This window comes from Gopherus flavomarginatus, chromosome 1, assembly GCF_025201925.1.
Source record: "Gopherus flavomarginatus isolate rGopFla2 chromosome 1, rGopFla2.mat.asm, whole genome shotgun sequence".
Classification (NCBI taxonomy): domain Eukaryota; kingdom Metazoa; phylum Chordata; order Testudines; family Testudinidae; genus Gopherus; species Gopherus flavomarginatus.
In genome coordinates, this window is record NC_066617.1 from 69,009,439 (window position 1) to 69,035,317 (window position 25,879).

The 25,879-nt window shown below is 41.3% G+C and overlaps 2 protein-coding genes across 7 annotated transcripts in view; both read right to left on the reverse strand.

Annotated features, from left to right (window-relative positions):
* Nucleotides 1-1,295: 1,295 nt before the first annotated feature.
* Nucleotides 1,296-4,681, reverse strand: IL22 (interleukin 22). The gene is made up of 6 exons (XM_050924091.1): nt 4,609-4,681; nt 4,270-4,524; nt 3,301-3,366; nt 3,062-3,205; nt 2,696-2,761; nt 1,296-1,475 (listed from the first exon to the last, which is right to left on the reverse strand). Exons 2-6 carry the CDS (start codon nt 4,468-4,470, stop codon nt 1,347-1,349), a joined length of 606 nt encoding a protein of 201 aa, XP_050780048.1. The 5' UTR covers nt 4,471-4,524; nt 4,609-4,681; the 3' UTR covers nt 1,296-1,346.
* A 15,583-nt stretch (nt 4,682-20,264) lies between these two features.
* Nucleotides 20,265-25,879, reverse strand: part of MDM1 (Mdm1 nuclear protein) — a 39,324-nt gene continuing 33,709 nt past the window's right edge. For 4 of the 6 annotated variants that reach the window (XM_050923568.1, XM_050923561.1, XM_050923542.1 and 1 more), the window contains 3 exons: nt 24,235-24,484; nt 22,254-22,322; nt 20,265-20,435 (listed from right to left, as the gene is read on the reverse strand). In XM_050923568.1, coding sequence (XP_050779525.1) covers nt 20,326-20,435; nt 22,254-22,322; nt 24,235-24,484 — 429 coding nt within the window. In that variant the 3' untranslated portion in view covers nt 20,265-20,325. Of the gene's footprint in view, nt 20,436-22,253; nt 22,323-23,390; nt 24,485-25,879 lie in introns of all 6 variants that reach the window. The other 2 variants (XM_050923551.1, XR_007769429.1) reach the window with 2 other exon arrangements.

The window sequence follows — 25,879 nt, forward strand, 5'->3', positions numbered from 1 at the left end:
GTGGCAGCATCTACCCATCCAAGGTCAGAGAGAAGCTGTGATCTTGGGAGTTTAATACCAGCATGGAGTGGCCTGTATTAATTTTTAAAATCCTTGCGGGTCCCCACCTTCTGCACTTGAAGTGCCGGAGTGGGGAATCAGCCTTGACAGGGACCTTATTATTTTAAAGCTATATAAATAAATATTAGAATTAATAGAAAAATTAGGGCCAGACAAAGAATGGGCTATACCTGGGTCACCCACAAAGGCTCACCAGCAGGCAACCCAAAATATTCCCCTTATGTCCTCCAGGGGACCGTCCCAGCTCAGGCAGTGAGTGACCAACCTCAGGAACCTGAGTTACCTCGCACTTCGACTAGTGTAAATCAGGAATAACTCCACTGACATGAATGTCCCTTCCCCAGTGCTAATCTATCACAAAAGGGCAGGTGGGAATTCATCACTGGGCTATAACCCGTGGATCTGATAAGGTGGCAGGAGGGATGAATTTCACTTGGCACAAAGGAGGTGCAGAGTTAGCTACATCCATTTTGTGCCTGAATCCTATGCAGCAGGACTCCTGAGCATAGGGCATTCCTTTACTCTGTCTATTACTCACTGCTACAATGACTATCCGGGGCTGATCTGGTTCCACCTGCATAGGGGAAATGCAAAGTTGCCCCTCTGAGGGCCTTCACTGTTCCGTTGAATTCTCACTACAGAGGGAGAAGCATGTCTCAAACCTTGACCTTGCATCCCCCATGATAGTGTAGTGTGAGGCCAGTAGACGTCAGCCATGCAGCATCTTCCTGCATGTGCAAGTGTTTGAATTAGAAAGGAAAGCCTCATGAAACTGCAATATTTGGAAAATCAAAGTATTTATTATAATAAATAACAATGAAAGAGATAGCAGAGATAGCAAATAAGTAACTCTTTCAAATGTATTCCATAAATATTATAGTAACAGTTGTTAAGTTATATCATATTTCATGTAAAAGCATCTGGCACATTTTTATAAATAAATTCACACTATTAATTTATATAAATAAATGCACTTTATAATTATTGCCATTCAATAAATTAGCATTAAATATTAAAAGATTGAAGGATCAATTAAACAAAAAGACTGCAAAATTTCCTAGAAAGATTTTCCAGTTAAAGATATTGGGACAGATGCAGGCATGCAGCACTGCACAGCTTTCAAAATATCCACTTGTGCTTGTGCACATAGGCCCTAGTTGACAAAATACTTAAGCACTTGGTTAAAGTTGAAATGTTTGGCACAGTTAAATAACTACCACTCCTATAGGTGTTCTTCTTAATAGATAAATGGTTGGTATCGTAGCAGTGGTTTCCTGGAGCTTCTTTCAGTTTTTCTTCTTGTTTCCTCCCTTACTAGTAACAATTCTCTTTGGCGCTTCTGTGCATGCATTTTCCATGTAATCAAAGAGCAAATCCAGCTCCCCAATTGCTTTGTTCTTTCCACTAACTCCCAACTATATATATAGGGGAAAAAAAGAAAAATCTTTAATATCTCATTATGTCACCAACGTTTTAGATTGGAATATAGTATTTTCATAGAAATAGGACTAAGTCCTGGTCACTTTACTCTTACAAATAATTCTGTTAATGTCAGTAGACCTCAAAATGGAAACTACCTAATCCAAACTATGCCAATGCTGGAGTGTTCCCTATAGTCTATATTCCATGCCTTGCCCAATTCCATTTTAAATTACTCCAGAGATGTATCAAATGAACATAGAAATCACACGATGTACAATAGTATCATAACGGTGCTGAGGTTTGGCTTATGATGCTTTTAATATGACATCTGAGGAAGCTGTCCCTAGCTGATTGCCCAATTGGCTGAACCGTCCAGCCTACAGTCTCCTTCCAATAGAAGATCACATTGTGCACTGGATTCCTCTACAATTTCGCCACAGTTGGTGGAGGAAGTTTTTAAGTTCTAAAAATATATTTATTTTCTTTTAAAGTTAAAAATTGCAATGACTTAGCTGTAACATTTAATTAAGTGCACATGGTGCTCTCTCTATTACAGTTTGCCTATCAGTACAATCTCAGTTTTGGCAATAAAGAACATAAGGGCCAGGTTACCATTTCAGGGACATACTTGCATAGTGCTATTAACAAACACAGGCCCCAAGCCTGCCAGTGCTTACACATGGGAGTAATTCTATGCAAGTGATGAGTAATCTTCTAACTTCAGTGGTAATAGTCACTTGCAGGATCAGGGCTATAGACAAGATATGATCTCGATGCCAAAAATCTTACAATCTAAATAAACAAGACAAAGGAGGAGTAAAAATGTCCCTAGCCCGCTATCACCACTGCAGCCCTCACCCCTTAAATAATCTCTGCTCACTTTAGAAGGTTAGCTTCAGAACTAGGTTTTTTTCTGCATTAAACTGTTTATAGTTTTGGCTTACACAAGAGCCAACATAAATGGTTTTTTTTTCATCATTAGTCACTGCTGATAATGGGCCTGATCCAAAGTTCACTGGAGTCAACAGAAAGACCCCAACGGACTTCAGTGGGCTTTGAATCAAGCTCAACAGAGACATTGGAACAATAATGAAAAATAATGACCTGGCAAATTACAGCCAATTCATTAAACTGTTGGTCTTAAAATCACCAAGTAAGTTATTTGTAATAGCTACTTGGAGGCCTGGCACAGGTCTTGTTAAAACAAACGTACCTGTTTCATTTTGTCTTTCATTTCTTCCAGGTTCTTTTCGATATGTTCTCTGTGTCCTGAGAATTTCTGAAAAACAAAAGCCAGGGTTTGGTTGGTGACTGTGTGACAGTGCGGTTTTTCTGTTTCACACCTTTCTATTAATCTACTTGATTTCACAAACCTAAATTTGGGTATCTTAGTCTGAGGTTTCTTTTGATTTCACCACCCAGTGGGTGGTCACCTTGCCACTACAGCACACTGCAAAGGCTAAACTTGAAATTCAAAAGCCACCTGAGAGCAGAACAAAGGATGGGAACCAGAGAAGAGAAGGTGCAGGAGAGGTAGAATGGGAAACAGCCAGGGTCTATAAAAGTGTGCCATACTTACGCAGCCGCTTAGCTCTGTTCTCAAAGCTGCTAAGAACTGTGCCACCTCATGGATGTGTGGATAACGGTTCTTGGGCACAGAGAGAAGTACTTCATCCACTATGATCTCTATTACCCTCTTCATCACATAGCAGCGATTAGTCTCCTGCAAAACACAAAGTAGGAGGGTCACACTATATAATTACAAACTAATAAATGCAGCTTAGGCAGCTGGCTGCGTGCAGCATATGTAAAGCTCACCTGGACATTAATGTACAGCTGCTTTCCAATGAGCCTGTTGTCTGTGTCCTGGTCCGAGAGCCTAGCCTGAGAGGTAGAAAGGAAGTCAGTATTCTACAACAATAGTGCAAGACACTACAACTGACACCCTGCTTTGAGTGACGGCTGTCGGATTCGGGGATTATATCTCAGAGGAGACCCCGGGTGAGATGGAGAAGGCTGAGCCTATTGGGGAGGAGGGAGAGTCAGAAGAAGTGTGTACGAGGTTAAACTCATAGGAGCAGGGGCGGCTCTAGACATTTCGCCGCCCCAAGCACGGTGGCATGCCACGGGGGGCGCTCTGCCGGTCGCTGGTCCTGCGGCTCCAGTGGAACTCCCGCAGGCATACCTGCGGAGGGTCTGCTGGTCCTGCAGCTCCACTGAAGCCACGGGACCAGCGGACCCTCTGCAGGCACACCTGTGGGAGGTCCACCGGAGCTCTGCCTGCCACCCTCCTGGTGACCGGTAGAGCGTCCCCTGCAGCATGCCGCCTCAAACACGTGCTTGGCATGCTGGGGCCTGGAGCCGCCCCTGCTTAGGAGGAACTTACTAGTTATTTCTAGATTCATGTCCATGCCCAGCTTTGAATGGGGCTAAGGAGAGAGAGAAATGAAAACTCTTGTTTCAAAATTTGCCAGCCCCAAGTAAAGCAGACAAAATTTAGATGAGTGTACAGCAGTTCATTAGAAATGAGCTATGCTTCACCAGTGGGTTATCCCTCCACAGATCGCTGTGGGAGTTACAGTAGGTTGTGATTTCACAAAGCTATGTACTTAGCAGGTAGTATACTATACCTGCCTCTAAAAGCATCACTGCAGCATAAGTACATGTCCATGTCGAGGTGGGAGGCAGGGGTAGCAAGAAAGTGGAATATGGGAGGGGAGACCCATGGCAATGGAGAGGAGAGAGGGCACTCAAGTACTACCATAATAGATAGATAGGTTACTATACCAGTTTGGCCAACGTGTAGGTGCGATTCCTGATGTAGGATTGCTGGAAGCTGATCTTTCTGAGTCTGCAGGTATGACTGGCAGGAGCAACTCCTGCTCCTTTTGGAGGCATGGGGAGGGCCAGGAGAAGGAGAGGAAGACAGCAGAAGCAGAAGAAGATCCATGCCGGGGAGCACCTCATCCCATTCTGTATGGACACCATGGCTCAAAATCCAAAGTAGTGAGTTCAGCTGGGCCGCAGCTACAGTACTCTGCACTGATGAGAAAAAGAGACGGCCATCATCAGAGAGATAGACTGGGTAAGACAAAGCAAGAAAGCCAGGTAGACTTCAAATCTTACCTTTGCTGGGATTCTTGTTGTGCTATGCAGGAGTCTAGGTGCATCTTATATAGACCCAGCAGCATTTTTTTCCTGGGTGTCTGGTGATGAATTAAAAATGACATCAGCAAGTCTCTTACTTTCCAGCATCCTCTTCTGAGAATAACCACCACCAAAACCCACATACAACACAACCGCAAGGGCTTTGCATTCTTCTGTTTCTTATAAGAAGTAACCCCATTTTTAATGTTGGGGTGGACAGGGGCTTTTCCTGACGTATTGGTGAAGTTACACGGATGTGAACCTGGGATGTTCTTTTGAAAAAAAAATATTTATTGTAAAGTTGACAGGTTTTGTGACCTCTGTCTTGATCATTACACACCAGCTCCCTCGGCAGTTTGATTTTAGACTTGATTCAATTTTGCAAACACGTCCTACATTTATACGTATTTATTATTTGTATTATTGTAGCACCAGAGGCATTAGTGGAGACTGGGGCCATATTGTGCTAGGTGCTGTACAAATACATAGTCAGACGCTGTCCCTGCCCTCAAGAGCTGGGGTCTGTGCACCTGCTCAGAATCCTACTGACATTGATGGAGTTCCGCCTATGTCCACACAGTTCTCTTTGGAAGATCAGGGTCTAAATATAATCAATAGAGTAAGACCTCATTTATTGGACCCCACTTTGCTCTCAAATCCTCATTTTCCAAAACTGAAACATGTCCTGCAGTGAGCATCATTTGCACTGAACTGCCTCACGTTTGTACAACTCTTTATCTAACTGAATTCCATGTTCTTCATTCTATTCAGATGAACGAGAGTCATCAGAGCACAAATACTACACTTTGTCCTTAAAAGAATGGGGGGTGCGAGGGAGGGGAATTTAACTTTTTGTAAATATTACCCAAAATCAAATGGTAAGAAAGATGTATTATTATTATTATTATTATTATTTATTAGGCACCGACAATGTGCACAAGAAACAAATATTGAGATAGTCATATCCTGAAGCGCTTGGAAATTAAGGCCCCAATCCTGCAGCTGACTGTGCCGGGGGCCATTCCTGTACTTGGATCCAGGGCAGGTGCAGGGCTGTTCCCATGTACAGTCACTGGGGAACTGAGGCGTAAAAGACAGACACAGGTAAGACAAGATGAGCTGGGAGAGTGAAAGGAGAGTTAACTAAGATTATGTTTTATTTTTAATATAATGTTGTGATGAGAAGGGCACTTAATATGGGTTAATTACAGTCCTAGGCTAGGAAAAGGAAGGAGGGCATTAGGAGATGGGAGGGCTTGAGGATTTGGCTACCCTGGTTGCCTATCCTGGCCAGTGATCCTGGAATGCAACTGGGAACATCCTTGGTCCCCTCTCGGAAGAGAAACTGCTCCCTCCAGCCCAGACCCCCTTCAGACACAAGAAAAGACACCCCTTGCCCCTGAGGATGCCTAGGACATATTTCCCCATCACTCAATCTGATCTTTTTGAAGTCTCAAGAAGGTCCCAGGGCTCAGAAAAACATGAAAAGAAGTCTTGGATGGAGGATAAGCCTGGACCTGTGCTGCAGGCAACTCCATGGAGCCTAGAGAAGAACCTTCCCAAAGGCTAGACTCTGGGGAGGGAACACCGCAACTGTTTGTAGGTTATCTCCCATCCACGGACATCGCAGAGCCCCTTCACAACCTAGACTACAGCATCCTGAGTGACATCCTTGATATTGTGGCAACTCAACATGACAACCAGACACTCTGGGAATGTTTCAACCAACTACCCACAGTCAACAGGGTGGTTACCGCTCAACATGAATCTCATCAGTTTCCCTGCTTTGAATTATGGGATGAGATTTTTTTGTACGAAGTAGAGAATCTAAGGAACACAGATATCAACTCCTAGTCCCCAAACCCATGAGTCAGGAGCAACTATGGCTAACCCATACCCTTCTCATCGGATACCTGGGTAAGGTGAAAACCCAAGAAAGATTGTTGGCCTGATTCTTTTGGCCAGGGATATGTAAAGAGGTAGCCGATTTCTGTTTATTATACCTCAGTTACTAAAATGTACCCCCAAAGGATCAGGACTGGGACCGCAATATCCCCCTTCCCTCATTGCAACCCCCTTTGGGGGAGGGGGGATTGATATAATAGACCCTCAGGAGAAGAGCACCTAAGGGGTCACAAGTTTATTTTGGTACTTGTGATCTATATTACCTGATATCTAGAGGCAATTCCTTTATGAAACACCTTTTCCTCCACCCTAGTGTGAAAGCTACTTCAATATTTTCCTGGGTTGGCCTTCCATCAGAAGTCATCACTGATCAAGGGATGAATTTCATATCCCCAGTGTTCCAACAAGTTTGGCACTGTTGAAAGTATGACCGCTCTGGACCTCAATCTACTTTCCCTAGACAGATGTTCTGGAAAATATGTTAAATACGTTTCTGGGACCAGTGGCCAAAGACAGCTGCTCCCCTATCATTTCTTTGGAGTGCAAGAGGTACCACAGTGCTCCACTGGCTTCTCCCCTTTTGAGCTTTTTAATGGGAGACTGCTTTGAGGAAGTTTAGACTTGGTTAGGAAGTTTTGGGAAGCTCACCTCCACCCACTCTACCACTGTCTTCCAATATGTCATTCAAATGAGGGAAAGGTTAGAAAGCTTGGGCCACTTGGCCCAAACTAACTTCTCTAACTCAGGCCCAATAGACCCAAATGTGACAATATAATTTCTGGGAGACTGAGTGTTCCTACTCCCTGCCCACTCATACAGCAAGCTCTGGTCAAATGGCAGGGCCTGTATGAAGTGTTCCAAGGGGTGGGACCAATAGATTATAAAATTTATTGCCCAGACCAGCAAAAACAAAAGCAGATTTATCATGTAAATGTATTAAAAGTCTGGCAGGGGAGAGGTAAAGGAACGCCTTCATCCATGTGGAGGAGAAGAGAATCTGGGGCCTCATCTCCCTAACAGGACCAAAACTGGGATAGAGGAGGTGTCACTTGGGGAGGGGCGGTCTGATGGGCGGAGAAGACAAATAAACAAGCTCCTGGGATCTTACAAGGAGGTGTTCTTCCCACTACAGGGACAAACCTTGCTGGTGACTTGCCATATGCACAGAGGGCTGGGGCCAAGCCCATTCAGAAGTCATATCAAATACCAGAAGGGGTAACACCTCTGTTAGTTCAGGAAGTTCAAGAAATGTAAAGATTTGGAGTAACTGAGGAGTTTCATAGTCCCTGGTGTAGTCTGATGGATTTTGTACCAAAGTCAGATGGAACTCTCCAATTTTGTGTTTCCATCAGATAAACGCCATTTCTGACTTTGATGCATATCCAATGCCCCAAGTCAATAATCTGCTGGATCTCCTCAGTCAAGCCCACTTTATCACATTAGATCTAAGTAAGGACTATTGGTAAATTGCCCTTACTCTCAATTGCTGGAAAAAAAAATCTTTTCTACCCCAGTGGGCCTATTCCAATTTGTTACCATTCCCTTTGGGTTACCTGGGGTTCTGGCCACCTTTCAAAGATTGATGTACCAAATGTTATGGCCTCACCATCACTATGCTGTGGCCTACCTAGATAATGTGGTTGTCTGGACTGGCCCACACACCTCCAGAACCTAGCAGCCATACTTCAAGCCCTACAGGGGGCCCAGCTAACAGCAAACCCAAAGAAGTGCAAGGTGGGAAAATGGAAAAAGAAATATTTGGGGTATCTAGTTAGGAACAGTAATGTCCAAGCACTAGTGGACAAAGTTGAAGACCTAGCAAACACCCTATACAAAAAACTAAAAAGCACATCTAGGCCTTTTTAGGCCTAGCAGGGTACCATAGCAAATTTGTGCCCAGCTTTGCCTTATTAGCCATATATCTTACCAACCTTGTTAAAAAATCGCCCCTCGACAAGTTACGTGGTCCCCATCTGTGATCAAGCATTTCAAAAAATCAAACAGATTCTCTGCAGCAAGCCAGCATTGCCCATCCCTGATTTCTCTCAAGAATTCAGTTTACAAAGAGACACCTGAGGTGTGGTGCTATCCAAAACTTTCTATGGGCAAAAGCACCCTCGCCTTTACAAAAGTAGAAAACCCTTAGACTGGAAAACCCAGTACTCTGTCCTCAAGAGGGAATTCCTGGCTGTAAAGGCACTGAGATACTTCCTGGTTGGAACATCCTTCGTCTTAGTCACTGACCATGTGGCACTAAGAACTCGAACGGCCTGGAAGGACTCAAATGCCTGTATGAGACAAGTTGGTACTTATTTAGCTTTACAACCTTTTTGATTTCAAAGAGAACACTGGCCCAGGAAGGCAGATTTCCTTCAAAGAACCAAAGAAGATGAAGGGCTCTGTGGTGAGTGCTCCTCCAAGGCCACTCCAATGGAGGTGGCAGGGAGCTATGTCAAGGCATATGGGATACCGTTCCTTTGGGGTCAAGGGCCTGCAGCTGGCTAGCTTACTGATTAGCCCTTCCTGCTGCACCTGAGAAAAGAGCTGGAAATTAATTAGCTGATCATTATAAAAGAGGGCAGCAGGAAATGGAGAGGGGGAGACTGCAACTCTGTCCCGAAAGCTGAGGGCTAGGGTGCCATGCTCTCAATAGACTGCTACGGGAGCTACTGCTGAGATGAATTGCTCCAAAAGCCTAATGGACAGAAAGGAGACACTGGGATGTCCTTTGTTGCTGAGGCACTGAGGTAAAAGCCAGGAAATTTGGGGTTGCTGAAGTTACTGGTGTGAGGGACAGACTTGGGGAAGGGATACTCAGCCTGCACAGGCTTTTGAGGGAAGAGTCTATGAGGTTTTGATTTGTTTTGTTATGAAGGCTTAAAATAAAACAACTAACCCCACTGGAAACTGCTTCCCTGGATTCCTTGAGTGAGCTCAGGCAGATCTGCCCCAGAGCACGAGTTGGCTCAGCAAGAGCAAAACCTGGCCCAGTGGAAGGAGGGCGCTATAAGACAGGCAGCATGTGAAGAGGTGGGAAGGAGAGTGGGAGCAAAGCTACAAAGAGAGAGGTTGGGTAAGAGGCTCAAATTTCCTTCTTGAACCGCTCCCCAGTTACTAATTGCTGTACTGTAGCCAACTCCCTTTTGCCTTAATAAGGCCCTGGTGGTCTTCTCTCATCTTTCCATCCACCTCTGCAAGAGAACTGCCAGGGATCGACCATTGTCAATGAGGATTCAGACATCCTCCTTCACAGTAATTAACTACTGACCCCTGGGCTTGGCAGCTGTCTCCTCTGATCAGACCTGACCCCACCCTGGGTGTCTGTTAGTTCTGTCAGTCACCCTCTCCATGAGCATGCCAAACAAGACCCAATTTTACCTGCACTCTTCTCTCTGGGTTTGAGTCCTGTGGGCCAGATTCATCAGCTGTGTAAGTGACTCCATTGACTTTAGTGGAACTGTATCCACCTTCACCAGTGGTGAATTTGGTCCAACCCCATCCTGTCCTTTTCCTTTCTCCTGAAGGCTTTGAAGGCCCAGTTCCTCACTGCTTTTGGCCTTGTTTCATCATTTATACCTATGAGACGTGGGTGTAAAATGCTACTATTCAGCTGCGGTAGCATTTTGCATGTGCCCTCTCCTGGCATGGCACAGGTGTAAATGATGACATGAGGTGCAAGGCACTGAAGAACTGGGTCCTGAATTTTTCTTTCATCCCTGCTTTTATGTGGTGATTGAAGGCGTAACCTTCGTCCTTTTCTCCATCTGTCTTCTCCTGTATTGCTAATTGCAAATTTGGACATATGCTTTTTTCCAGACAACACAAGTAATGCTCCGTGAGCCTCTCTCTTTCATCTGTATAGTAAATGACTGTCTCAGTCATATCATATCCCCTGCCTACTTTATAATGTCTTTTTGCTCAGTCCTCCAAAGAGTGAACCTCCTCCTGACAAAAGCTTTTTTACATCACAAGTCTGACTCCATAGTCACCCTCCTTTGCTCTTACGATCAGAAATCTTGAGAGTCATAGTTGGCCATGAATTTTCTCTTTCCTTCACTGTGTCTCCTAATTCCACAGCCGAAGTTTAGTTTTAATTTGGCTATACTGACAGTCTCACCCATGTATTAATTACTTACTCTTGTACAGTACCCACTTTTATGAATTTCCTAAACCTCTTTAACCTTGGGGAGTCCAGGATTCTGGAATATATCAACCCATCCTTCTAGCCCTTCCAATTGCAGAGGAAAGCTTGGAAGTGCAAACTCTAAAAGTCTCAGAAAACAGAAGGCAAATGAAAAGAACATAATTTATTTTTTTAAAAGTCTTATGACTTTTTTGCAGGATCTGACTCATAATTTTAAATGTGTGGGGTTGGCCACCCTGTTTAGCAAAGGTGTTTGCCAGAGGATAGCTGGCCTTCTGAAATGGTCAGGGGTGCAGCATACCTCTGATAGGCTCCACAAGGGAAATGAGGTAACTCAGATTCAGATGGGACTAATTAACTTACTGAGTAACTGGGAGGCAGTTAATTAGGCAGGGAAGTCCCTGGGCTTGATGAAAGGAAATGAACAGCCCCCTGTATGAGAATGTTCCCAAGGGGAGGGCTTCTTAGGAGGAACCATGTGAGGGGGGCTCACCAGGAGAGGAAACTAAGAAGAATGCTCTGAGATGGGAAAGGTTTTGAATGGGATGAGCTACTAAGGCCTAGTCTGACCAGAATGTGCCCCCCATAGAAGGACTTCACTAGGTAGCACCAGAGTCCCCAGATCAGAGGGAGTATATGCTGTTCTGAGGAAGGGTTGTCACAGTTTCCCCTCTATAGGCACCTAGATCCAAGAGGAGATACACGTCCCCAGCTGATAACAAGAAGCCCTGGCTCCAGAAAAAGGTTCCAGGTCAAGAAGGCTTCACTGTTAAAAGAACTTGGACATAAGTGGGGTTGCTGGACCAAGGGTAACTCAGTCCCCTCCTCCTCCTGCTTGAGAGGCTGGGGTGAGGCCTATTTGTATAAAGCTTCATTTTTTAGTTAAAGAAAGTAGACCCATGAACGGGCACTGCACATAGACATAAGCCTTTGTGTGCTTATTGAAAGCTCATTAGGGGAAACTGAGGCAGAGATGTAATGGTGATGCTTCACTGGGCTGCCTGGGGGATGCTCCCATAACAGTATCTAAATCAAGTAAGTGGATCCATGGTAAACTCCATTTAAACTGCAAAAAAACCCAAAAACTTTTATCCTCAGAAAATTCTTTGTAACGTTTTTTGAAAAATCAGCCCAACTAATTATATTAAAACTGCACACGATGAGCTTCCATATCCTTAACCTCATTTTTTCCAGTGACGTCTCAGAAATTAGCAGTGTCCCCCATGACTGACCCCCAATGATAACCCTTTAGGTGTAATTACGTATGTGGTTTCCCTAATTCACCAGGAAACTATCGTGGTTTTACATTCTCGACAATGACTTACTAACCCATATATTGTTTTTGAGGAGGACTGGAAGTTTACATCACTTCTGCCCCTAAAGCCACAAATCTTCCTCCTTGCTTTTCAATCAACCCACAGGTAAACAACCAACACTGCTTTGATGTACATCCATTATGCACACCATCAGGACGGTCATGCAGGAAATTGTCTTGTAGTTGACTAGGTATAGGTTAGGGAGATTCAGTCCTCCTCAATTCATGGGCTGGTCCTTGGCACAAAGCCTATGTACTCTGGCATTGCATGAGGGACGTGAGTTTCACCCATTTCCCATGGTTATAACACTTCTAGTTTCTCTTGTACTACTGAGGTTCTTCTACTAGTTGAGTTGTCTTTGACTTTAAATTGGTGCAGTTATGGTACATTAAATAAGAGATGCTACTTAAATATTATAATCGAAGGGTTTTGTTCTTGAAAGGGTCATGCTGTGATGCTTTTTTAATAATAAGGAAACTGATAGAGAAGGAACTATTAGCTAATTGTGGCCTAAACTTTAAATAACTTTGCGTGGTTGTTTTTTTAAATATTCTTATTCTTCTACCAAAATAACTGAGATGAATGTGGTCTCAATCAAACCCCCTACTGAGCCAGCTTTTACGTATCAATATATGGGTGCTACATGTATTATTCTGCTAGATGTGATAATAACTTCCGTTGTAGTGACAAGAAGATTCAACACAATTTGCAAACAATATTGGACTCAGTTTGTCTATTTCAACAGCGCTACAATAGGCAGGAGGCTAGCCCAGTGTCTAGTAATAGTAATCATCCATAGATGTATTGTTATACAACAGTAATGCATAAATAAGAGTTATTAATCAGATCTGCTGTGGTAGGCGCCATCCCTCTGAAGAAGTAGAAGTTTACAAACAGAAAGCAGAATCTCATTTCACCTGTTCACAATTTTATGGTAAATAAGTTCTAAACCGTTATCGGCTATTCCACCATATGTATGATTCCTTTGATTTTTGGAAATTAAAACCAAGCTATATCATGCTAATTATGAGATACCACTGATCTACTTAGTGACCTACATATATACAAGTCTTGAGAAGTTAGGTCAGGTGTACTGAAATTTCTGTATTTCCTGTTGTGTGGTGGTGGTGGTTGCTCAGACTGCAAGACAGTGACTCAGTGACTTGGCAAAGTGGAATTACTGACATATGTAAAAACCCCACTGCTAATGGGTGTAGAATTTTTCAAAGCTGTGTTAAAATCTGAAGTTCAATGCTGCCTTAATATTACTCCCATTCAGTTTATCTAGTAGAGTAGGTCTTATTACATAATCATCCAAGGTATCTGCAGCAATAGTAATTAAAAACACACACACATACACACAGCATATACATCTGACCTTAGAGGAAAAGGTGCAATTGAAACATAGTCAACATACATGGTTATTTAGTCATTGAGAGGGCATTGTTAGTCATCTTCAGAGAACAGATTTACAACAGATTTAAACAGCTTGAAATAAAGAGTAAAGTGAGGACCCAAACTCCCAGTGGCTGTGCATGATTAAAAAAATGAGCCAAAAGGTAAATTGGAAAAACAAAAAATACCTTGTCAATTACTTCCATTTAATGTAAATAAACTTAAGATAGAAATATTTACGGTATTAAGTCCTTCACACACACTGCTGGAAGATTTATCAATCTCTGGAGGATCTGAATAGTGACGTGATACAAGACCACTTCAGCTGTTGTCTTTTCTCCCATCTGAGGCCCTATCTCCATAAGGGGCTTGCCAGTATAGCTATATTGGTATATAGCTACACAAGCAAACCCTCCTATTCGAGAGACGGTTTATGCCAACTGAAGAATCCTTTTGCCAGTGTAGCTGATATCAATGCCCCCCAAACAAAATAAGCTCTACTGGCAAAAGGACTGCATTAGGGCTTTTTGCTGGCATAGCTATGCCCATTAGAGGGGAATGGGGTTTTTTTCCCCACAATCCTAACCAACATCACTCTACCAGCAAAATTTAAGTATAGGACAAGTAGGGCTAATCCTTTATTACATTAGTGAACCTGAGATTCACCTGTGGTATGTAGGCTTTTACTCACATTACTATAGATTTACATTTAACCAAGTAGTAGTTAACATCAAAATATTTAGGGAACTTGTGACTTTTATGTTTATAAATATTTAATTTGAAACTCCAAATAATCCTTTTTTCTATATAGGCTAATCTATTAGATTCAGAGCCAAAAAGCTTGGATATATGTAGTACATCTACTATGTCCTAAGTAGCAACTGTCTCAAAGCAGCCAAAGGAAACTTTTCCTAGCTCTCTCAACAGCTGCCATACCTTGCACACATTATTTTATGCTTTTATTTTAATAGAAGGCATTTGAAATAGGGTGGTCTAGCAATTAAAAAAATAATCGCAATTAATTACACTGTTAAAGAATAATAGAATACCACTTATTTAAATATTTTTGGATGTTTTCTACATTTTCAAATATCTTTATTTCAATTGAAATACACAATATAAAGTGTACAGTGCTCACTTTGTATTATTTTTATTACAAAGAAATAGCATTTTTCAGTTCACCTAATACAAATAATGTAGTGCAATCTCTTTATCATGAAAGTTGAACTTACAAGTGTAGAATTATGTACAAAAAAATAACTGCACTCAAAAATAAAACAATGTAAAATTTTACAGCCTACAAGTCCACTCCATCCTACTTCCTGTTCAGCCAATCACTCAGACAAACAAGTTTGTTTACATTTGTAGGAGATAATGCTGCCCCCCGCTTCTTGTTTACAATGTCACCTGAAAATGACAGCACCTGTTTGCATGGCACCGTTGTAGCTGGCGTTGCAAGATATTCATGTGCCAGATGCAGTAAAGATTCATATGTCCCTTATTGCGTCAATCGCCATTCTAGAGGACATGCATCCATGCCGATGACGGGTTCTGCTCAATAATTATCCAAAGCAGTGCGAACCATGCATATTCATTTTCATCATCTGCGTCAGATGCCACCAGCAGAAGGTTTTCTTTTTTGGTGGTTCAGTTCTGTAGTTTCTGCACTGAGTGTTGCTCTTTTAAGACTTCTGAAAGCATGCTCCACGCCTCATCCCTCTCAGATTTTGGAAGGCACTTCAGATTCTTAAACCTTGGATCAAGTGCTGTAGCTATCTTTAGAAATCTCACATTGGTACCTTCTTTGTGTTTTGTCAAATCTGCAGTGAAAGTGTTCTTAAAACGAACGTGTGCTGGGTCATCATCTGAGACGGCTACGACATGAAATATATGGCAGAATGAGGGTAAAACAGAGCAGGAGACATACAAGTCTCCCCCAAGAAGTTAAGTCAAATTTAATTAACTCTTTTTTTTCTTTTTCAAGCGTCATCAGCAGGGGAGCATGTCCTCTGGAATAGTGGCCGAAGCATGAAGGGTATACAAATGTTTAGTATAACTGGCACATGGCAATGCCGGCTACAAAAGTGCAATGCAAACAGCTGTTCTCACTTTTAGGTGACATTGTAAATAAGAAATGGGCAGCATTATGTACCATAAATGTAAACAAACTTGTTTGTTTTAGCAATTGGCTGAACAAGAAGTAAGACTGAGTGGACTTTTAAGCTCTAAAGTTTTAATTTTTTTTAAGTGCAGTTGTATAACAAAAGTCTACATTTGAAAGTAGAACTTTTATGATAAGAGATTGCACTTCTGTACTTGTATGAGGTGAACTGAAATATACTATTTCTTTATCATTTTTTCAGTGCAAATATTTGTGATAAAAATAATATGGGGTGAGCATTGTACACTTTGTATTCTGTGTTGTAATTGAAAACAATGTATCTGAAAATGTAGAAAACAATCCAAAAATATTTAATAAATTTCAATTGGTATTCTATTGTTTAACAGTATGATTAAAAGTGCGACTCATCACTACTAATTTTTTTAATTAACTTTTTTGAGTTAATTGCGTAAGTTAACTGCGATTAATTGACAGCCTTAATTTGAAATAGTGCTTTCCTCATTAGATATATTGAAGAGCAAAGCATTAGCTGCATGTAATAGATTGTACTGTGTTACAAAATGTTAGCTTCTGCATAGTCCTCATCTTCTGGTCCTGAGACTCATTTCTGTAAAGATTAGAATAATTGCATGGATTCAGGATGCTAACTTAGGTCACATCTACTGAAACACTTTGTGACTTTGCACCCCATAATGTTTTAAAGAAATATGCTTATAAGTGTAAATATGACATAACAGGAATATGTTTTATGCTAGATATGCCATGTAACATATCTTTGCAAAGGTTATGTTCTACTGAATGTATTCATCCTACTTGTAAGCATGTATCATTTTTATATTTAAAGTGTTTTCTGTAGGAAGCACATAAGACAGGTTTAGTCAACATAGTGTGAAGGGGTTATTCAAGTAACTGGGCGTACTTAGCTAACAATGGATCTTGGGAGACGTCTCAATATCCAGCCTGCTTCAAAACAGGAGGGACCTTGCTTAACAACGAGTTTGAGAGTTAACTGAAGGCAAAAAACCTGCATTGCTAATGTGGTATCTGAACAGTACTACTGAATGAAAATGTGCACCGAGCTTTCTGTGGCTGCCTTGAAAAGCATAAAAAATTATCTCCCAATAGCTTCAAAGTTGGACAAAAAAAACTTGTGGAAAATTCTGACAAATTCTTCTTGTCTAAATTTTCCATAGAAATCTGATTTTTATTTTCCCAATGGCAATTTGACAACTGAAAATTTTTGGCAAAAAGTATAAACATTTTGATTTGGAGATGCTGCCACAGTATCTCACGAGAGTTCGAGCCTCTTCCGTAGGCTGGGCCTGACTCCATCTCCCATGAAACACCAGGATCTCCCCTTTTGGAGAGAGGAAGCAGTGCATCATGGGAGTCCTTGGCCATGGTGCATCCATCATGGGTCACCATAATCCAGATAGGAAACTCAGGCCAAAGATTAGCATAAATGAGGCCACCAAACTATAACTCTCATAAGTAGGGCACTACCAAATTCACGGCCCTGAAAAACACGTCATGGATCGTGAAATCTGGTCTCCTCCATAAAATCTGGTCTTTTGTGTGCTTCTACCCTATATTATACAAATTTCACAGGGGGAGACCAGTGTTTCTCAAATTAGGGGTCCTGATCCAAAAAAGGGTGGCAGCGGGGTTATGGTATTGCCACCCTTACTTCTGTGCTGCCTTCAGAACTGGGTGGCCAGAGAGTGGCGGCTGCTGGCCAGGTGCCCACTCTGAAGGCAGTAGCACAGAACTAAGGGTGGCAATACCAAACCATGCCATCCTTACTGCTGCGCTCTTGCTGGCGACAGCACTGCCTTCAGACCTGGGCTCCCGGCCAGCAGCCGCCGCTCTCCAACCGCCCAGCTCTGAAGGTAGTGCCGCTGCCAGCAACAGCACAGAAGGGTGGCAATTCTGCAACCTCCCTACAATAACCTTGCGACCCCCACCCCATGATGTTATTTGATAAAATATGACCAGGTAGATCATTGTTGCTACCACTCTTACATAATTGCAACAAATCTTGTACAGAGGTTGTCAAGTAAGGTGTCGATGGAAACGTATGATTTGCTGAATATGATTATGCTATTTGTATGCATGTATCATTTTTGTATCTGAAGTTATGAATATTAACTATGTACCTGTATTTCAAATGATTGCTCCTGTGGTACATCTGGGACGGACTATTCAAGCTAAATGGCTCATCAAGGAACACTTAACTCACAATGGACCATGGAAGACCCCTATCTACACTTAGTGGACTTTCCTGTGATGGCCTCTGCTATGACTAAGTAAAATCATGCATGGACATGTGACTTGCCCATGTGATTCCAAACACCATCTTGTTACCTGTAATTTCCCACAGTGAGAACAATGGGATTCCCTTCACTTGACAGAAGCCATAAAAGGCCCAGCTCCATTTTGCCTCTTTCCTGCCCAAACCTCTGGACTATGAACTTATACTAATGGGGGCATTCTAACCAAGGGACTGAGGGCCTTCCAATGATTTGGAAGCAACCAGAGACTTAACAAGCCAGCAGTTTATTCCATCACTGCTACAAGCCTGAACCAAGAACGTTGTAATTATTGTGTATTTGATTCCTTAACTAATTTTAATTCACACCTTTCTTTCTTTTTATAAATAAACCTTTACATTTTAGATACTATATGATTGGCAATAGAGTGATTATTGGGTAAGATCTGAGTTATTTATTGACCTGGGTGCATGGCTGGTCCTTTAGGATCAAAAGAACCTTTTGTTTGATGAAATTGGTTTTAAATAACCACTCATCATGAAGTCTTGTGTTGAATCCAGGACTGGAATAACGATGGAGGCTGCATTTCTGACTTTTTGTTAGCCAGTGTGATGAGACAGAAGTTTACTTTTGTTGCAGGTTTGGTACATCTCATGGAAGAATAACCACCAGTAGTGTGGTGTGTCTGCCCTTTTCCCCAGAAGCTTGTTCTAAGTTGTGACCCACAGAAGCATGGTGACATACCCCACAACCCCATTTTGGGTCAGGACCCCTACAGTTACAATACTGTGAGATTTCAGATTTAAATATCTGAAATAACAAAATGTATGATTTTTTTTAAATCCTGTGACCGCAAACATAACCAAAATGGACTGAGAATTTAATAGGGCCCTAGCCATAAGGCATCACAGCACTATTTCCAAACAAGTATTTCTGATTCCAGCCATTCCATTTCGGCAGAAAATGGAAAGATTGGGTGGAAAATTTTTGTTTTTATAAAGCTGCTTCATCAAAACTCTGTTTTTTCTATCAAACACTCTTGAACATTTTCAACCAACCCTATTTTTAAATTGCATCTGAGACCTCTTGAAACGGGCATGAAGAGCTTGATAGGAAATGGTAAACCTTTCTAAAGGAACTCTTTCAGCTGAGGACTTTATTTTTTAAGACAACTTCCCCTTCTGGGGTTAACAGTTGTACAAAAGTTTCTTACATCTTGTTAATAGTGGTAGGAGCTCATTCCTGCTACCAACACAGAGCAGCAAGCTGGTTTGTAAGGTCCAGTTCAGAGAGAGCCTTGGTCTTTCAACTTTGTCTGCAGTGCATGAGTAACTGAGTTTTTATAAAGTTCTAGAGTCTTCCAGGGCAGCAGCTTGTTCTCCAGAAGGCCACAGAGATTGTCAGAACAGCTGCCTCTGTCTGTTGGAAGAGACAGGTCCACTGAGACTGACTCTTAATGGCCTTCTGGAAGGCAAACTACTGCCTATGTTAGGCATAATAAGATGAATGGAAACAAGGCAAAATTGATTTTTTTTATTATTTTTAAATGTATACAAAATTCAAATTCTTCATTGTACAAATATTTTTAAAAACAGCAAACACTAACTTTTTTTTTTAAACGGCTAAGCAATTATTTTCATCCACTTCATGTAACTTGCTTTTGTCAATTAAAAAGAAAAAAATAGGCCATCAGTATAAAACACAATCAATTTTAGCTGTGACCATCATTACAGTAGTTCACTCACCCAGAAACAGACAACTAGAAGAGTAGTATGAAGAGCTAATTGAGGAATACGAGAGGGTAATTAAATACCTGTGTCTGAAATGAAGGTTTACCCCCCAGTACCTAAAACCAACATTAGAAGCTAGTCTTGAGAACAGTACAGCTGTTAAAGTCTTCTAGGCAAGAAACAAGTGTGGGGGTTTTTTTTAATTGTTTATTTTTTAACTAGAACAATCCTGGAGTCCTAACCAAAACCTCAACACTTGTTGCAAATATCACATCACATTTGTTGAAATATTAAATGTGGGTTTTTGGGTAGTAGGGTCAGATACTGCTAAATGACTTCGTGACAACACAGTCCTGTACATATTCAGAATTCATACAGGATTATGAACAAACACCTAACATAGTTGCTACATTATGAGTCTCCTAACTCAGCCATGCTTGAAATCAAATGTCTGAGGTACGGTATTAGGTGAATGATGGTATCATCCCAGAATACTGTTCCTGGTGTACTATATTCTTGTAGTAAAACATCTTTAGAAATTATATACATGTTGTATAAAAATAATTACTGTCAATTTCAAAAGATACCATAACTGAAAGATGAAAAGCAGGCTATTGTAAAATAGTAGATACTGTCTACCCACAGCTCCCATCTCTTTCAACAGAAGTGTCAAATGCTTGACATTGTACAGGGTCAGGCCATCTTACCAGTATATGAAAGGCGAAAAATACAAAATTTCCCAAAAATCAAAAGAACACAACCGTGCAATAAAGATACATCATTGTACAAAACAGTGACTCCCTGGTGGAACACGCTACGACTTGCCCCAGAAATTCTCTTTCCTCTTCTGAGCTCGTTCCAGAATCTGAGATGCTAGTGAGCTAGAGGCTGCAGAGCGAGCAGAGATCTGGGACAATCTGTCATCTGGGAGTGCATGCAACAAGGAAAACAAATCTATAAGTAAATCCACAGATGAGACATAAATTTTAAACAATTAAGACAGCTGTGGCTGACTTCTCAAATGTCAAAGATTGTATACCTCTTATGACAATGGATGCTACAAAATCAAATACAAACTTCTAAATTATTGTTAGCTTTGTTGTTGCAGGGGAAGATAATCAGAGAGCTACAAGGATGCTGACTGGGATTTTTAAATTAGGTGCTCAATTCTCAATGAAATGCAGTGGGAGTCAGGCAGTGAGGTCTCCTTTGAAAACTAGCATCATTGTACCCAATCTGTATAGCATAAAATGATCCTCCAGTAGTATAGAATTGGCATAGTAACTCCTATGCTTCTTCCCCTTCCCCAGCATATTTGGTGCGGTTTTGGTTCACATGTTCTAGTAATCCCTGGGTGCTGTATTGGTCCCTTGGCGCTTATGGCAGCTAGTGTAAATCAGAGCTGTCCTCAAGCTGCTCTCAATTACTCCAGGGGACCAGCTGCTGCACCACTAGTCTAGAACTGGAAGCATAAGCGGAGCTTAAAGCTCCTTTGTACCCCCCCCCGCCACCCCAGCCTTGAGATGCATTGTGTGCTCCTTGGTTGTAGCTGAGGATCAGGGCAATTCTTTTTATTTTAGTCACTGCAGCTGGCTGGAAAGCATGTGGGCAGTGATTATTGCTCAGCAAAGCATCTATATGTCTACATAAAGCATATGAAATTCAACGGTACTCTGCAGCATCCCACAACCTCACCACATATTTTAGATAACAGCACTGTACCAGACTGCATCTTTGTTACTAAAAACCAGTGATGAAGCATGAGCTATCATAAATAGACTCGACTGTGCCCAAATACAGGTATTTTGAGTGTATAAATTTGTTATGTATACAAATTGATTGAAAGCTCAGCCGTATACTTATATACACAGCTACAATTAGCAGTTTGCTCATAAAGGGGTTTTTTTTGTATGTGCAATTCAGGAATCTATTTAAGAATGTTTAGACCAAAGGCTTTCAAAGATTTAAGGGAAGTTTCAGAGATGGTACTAAATGTTAAACAATCTTATTTAAAAACTCACAGAAAACACTGCAGGGTATAATGTCAAGTTCTGTTTGATTTCTGAAAAGTCACAATACCATTTATTCTCCTTGTCTGGAAAATTGATAAGACTGTTACTGATAGTGACCATCTTGTTAGAGTAGTGACAAAATCTGTAATGATACTATGGATGTACAGCAGTGCATCAGGTCAGAGAGGCAGTCTCCTGGCACAGACACTCAATTTTGAAAGCTCCCTTGGAGAATACATGGAGCCTGTATTCAAATTCTCATGAGAATAGAATATCCAATAAGGTTACAAATACTTCTATATTCTATCTAGTTGGATTAAAAATACCAGAGCACCCTCAGGCATAGTACTTTTGCACTTTGCTTGTAGTCGAGGCTTGAAGCAGAAAGGCTTGTGAAAATGTGGGAGGTGGAGAGGGTAGTTAAATCTGAGTTTGGAACAAATACTTATATTAGCCATACTGAACCACAGCTATGATCTGTTTCATTTTTAATGACATTTCATGGTTTATTTATAGGGTTTGTACTTAACTTTTCAGACTACTGGGCAGAGAAAAATATTTTGTTTTCTTTTGATGATATGATGGTCTGGGTATGCATAAAGATTTTACTGGCCTACGTATGGGATGGCTGCATTATGTCCTATACACATCCATCTCCCATTGAGGTGCAGACAAAGTCAGAATTCATCCATATGATACATACTGTTTAATACTTCAGAATGAAAAATACCTTCATCATTATAGTTTCTTTCCTGCAGCGGTAACTGGAGATGGCTCATCTTTGGACTCGCAATGTTCCCTATAAGAAAAGGCCGCAAGTGTTATTTTTATACCATTAAAAAGAGCTGTTTTTGTATCAGAAGTCTATATGGGATGACACTTCATGTCAAAAACTATTCAGAACACTACTTCTAAAAATGTAACTAGCAATTAGGATACTGCATACTTACTAATTACAGGACTGAGACTCCCTTATTTATCCTCATTATAATAACTCCGATTTTAATAAGTTTCTTATAACGGTAGCCTGAAAATGGTGCTGAGATGAGGATGGAATAAATGTATTACCTTGTATTCTTTTCAAGGCAGCATCTTTGGAGGCTGTTACTGTAGTTACATAGTGAAGTAAGATCTAATGGTTTGCACTTAGAACTTGGAGGTAGGATATGGCCCTAGTTCTAATCCTAGCTTTAACAGTGACTTTTCTCTGGATTTAGGCAACTCACTGAACCTGTTTACCACTTGCTCCATTGTAAAATGGAACTATTACCTTACTTTATCCATCTCTGAAGATGCAAGGACTTGTGTGCTTTTCAAGAGCATGTGGTTAAAGTTTTGTGGAACTGGGACTTAAGCATATAAATTTCACTTTGACATCTAAGCGATTGAGGGATTTTGTTATTTATCACATAGATGCCACCACAGTACGATTACTATTGTTGTTTAAAACTACTCTGAGCCACTCTGGCCCAAATTGCTCCTCTAATGAAGAGTTCACACAGAGTATGCGTACAATGCATTGTAAACCTGGGTCTGTGGGACCCAGGCTTATGGACTTGGTGTTTATAATCCTGTGCCTTAGTGACCACACTGTATTGTAAGCCTGGACCCAGGTCTCTCAGCTATCCTAACACATCCATACTGCGGTATGCAGACCTTCTGACTCTGGTCTTTGGCTTCAACTGCATCCACGCTGCAACACGACAAGAATTGGACCCAAGTCACAGCAGGCACTGGGGCTCTGACCCACCATACTAGCAGGGCCTTAGGACCTGGATCCTGAGTACTTGCTGACCTAACTCAGACACATTTGTGTGAGGATGGAAGGGTGGCTTAGGCTCAAATGTGAGTCAGAGCATGGACTTACTGTGCAGTGTTGACACAGCCACAGGGACCAGGAAATGCTGCTGAGATTCCAACAGACCTTTTAAAGATAGAGAAGGCTGGATTGTCCCCTTCTCTCCCATTCCACACACAAGGGTCCTCAAAAATCTACAGTTCTCTCAAAATCCACATAGATGTCTGGTGATTCTGTAGAGGCCAGGGCCATCCTCACAGATGGGACTATAACGACAGATTTTCATCTGCCAGCAACTCTCTCCTGAACATACCAGCCCTACAAAGGTGGGTGCTCCACAGCACATAAAAGGGCGTGTAAACATCACAGCCTCAGCTTTTCAGCTGATTGCCCTTCGAAAGCTATAGTGAAAGGGGAAAATAAGTGTTGTACCACACCTAGCCTACTGTCCTTGCTCTTCTCCCTACACAGGGTGTACTGTAGAGCGGTATGATGTTGCTGTGGAGGTGTCCAATTACTCATCTGTGTGAGTAACCCAACAGGGAAATGTACTAGGTTTTCCCCCTGCTGCCTACAGAAGAGATAACAAAACTGTTCACACAGAACCAATTATTTGAGGTACCTAGTAATTCCTTACTAAAATCAAGAAAGCTCTATTAGACAGATAGTTACTGGAACCTAAGCATAGAACAAAGGCCAGATCTCCCCATAACAGTGTAACTCAAAGTATCTCATTAAGGTGGAGAATAGTACAGTTCTAGCAAGATGAAACATTCTGGTAGAGAAGAGTTTCTCTGCAATAGGCAGTCATTCTTTGTTGAAGTGACAACATTTTGGGCCCTGCACATTTGCAAGACAGCAATTACCACACAAACTCAGTGGATGGAAAATTCCTATTTAAAAAAAAAACAACCATTATGCTGGAACTCTGGATCCCTGAGAGTCCCTTGAATGCGACAGCATGGACTCCAGTAGGAGGGACTAGTACTTTTGACTGATTTCTGCACAGGAGCTGTAGTTGGATGTGCTGAAGTGGGAGAAGCTCTTTCATCAGAAGTATTGACAGTGGGCCAAGAATCCTTCCGCAGAGGCAAAGGATCTAATGTTTTCAATCCAGCAGCTGGGGAGGCAAGTAGTGATACAGCTTCTGTTTCCCCTTCAAACTGAAATACCATAGAAAAGACTACTATTAGTTTATACATAAAACTGTAAATTTGTTCGAGTTATATCAAACACCAAGTACAGAGGCATATGCAGCTGGTACGTGTTGGCTGTGTCTTGCTGGAGCTTCCAGGTTAGGCAAATGACTTAAGGCTTTGGGACAATGTTAAGCAAAGCTCACATTATGAGGGATAATCTAAACATGACCAAAAGAAGGCTTTACACATGTGTAAAAGCATTAGACTGCTTTTTCAATTTCATCTGGCCCTGCACTATTACACCATGGGTGCATTCACATAGAATAGCAGGTTAGATTCTTTCCGTTGGAAAATAAATTACTTCCAAGCTTCCACGACCATCTCCAGGAGCACACAACACATGGAGACAATATAAACTAATGGACTGAGCAAAAGCCTGGCAGTTGGATTCCTGAATTTCTAATCCTATTTCTAACAACAACTTTGTGGTCACAACCTCTGTGTTTTGATTCCACATCTGCAAAACGGGACTATGAGATTAATATGGGGATTAATACTCAGTTACCTCAGAGCAGCTTTGTGAAGGTTAATGTTTATGAATTGCTCAGTATTATTAACACTGAAAACCTATGTAGGACTTTGAAAAGCAGGCTGACTCCTTTATAACAATAAAACAACATTAATTTAGTCACAAAACCCCTAAAGGATTTAAAACTCTACTAAAAAGACAGCCAGCAACTAAAAGATGTTTAGAACACTTGGGAAGCCGGAACATTGCTACAGTGACAGGATCCTAGGGAGACAGGATGCAATAATATTTGTGGCACTGTTAAAATACCAACTATTAGATACTAAGGAAAATCCTGAATAAAGGGAACAACCAATATTTTATTTCCATGAGGGGAAACAGTGAAGGATATAAAAATAGAAGGAATTATGATTATGAATCAATTTTAGTGGGTAGCGAAATAGGAAAGTAGAAGAAATAGGATAGTTACAGCTGACTTGTCATTTCAGACCTAAGGCTTATTACCAGGGCAAAAGTTGAACTCCGAATTTAAAAAAAAAAATTCAACTAGTGTTCCTGCTTCTACTATAGATTCTACCACACTGGGAGAAATCTGCAGTGAAATCCTATACATATTTAGAAATTGAGATCACATACCTGCTTGTGAAGTGATGCAACTAAGGACTGTGAAGGTTTTTGGAACACAAGGAGCCCAATCTATTTAGCTTAAGGAGAAAGCTAAGGGGTGAATTTATCAGAGTTTATAAGTACTTACATGGGGAACAAAAATATAATGGGCTCTAGAATACAGAAGTATAACAAAATCCAATTGTCAGAAATTGAAGCTATATCAACTCAGATTGGAAATAAAATGTACATTTTTAACAGAGAGGATAATTAACCTTTGGAAA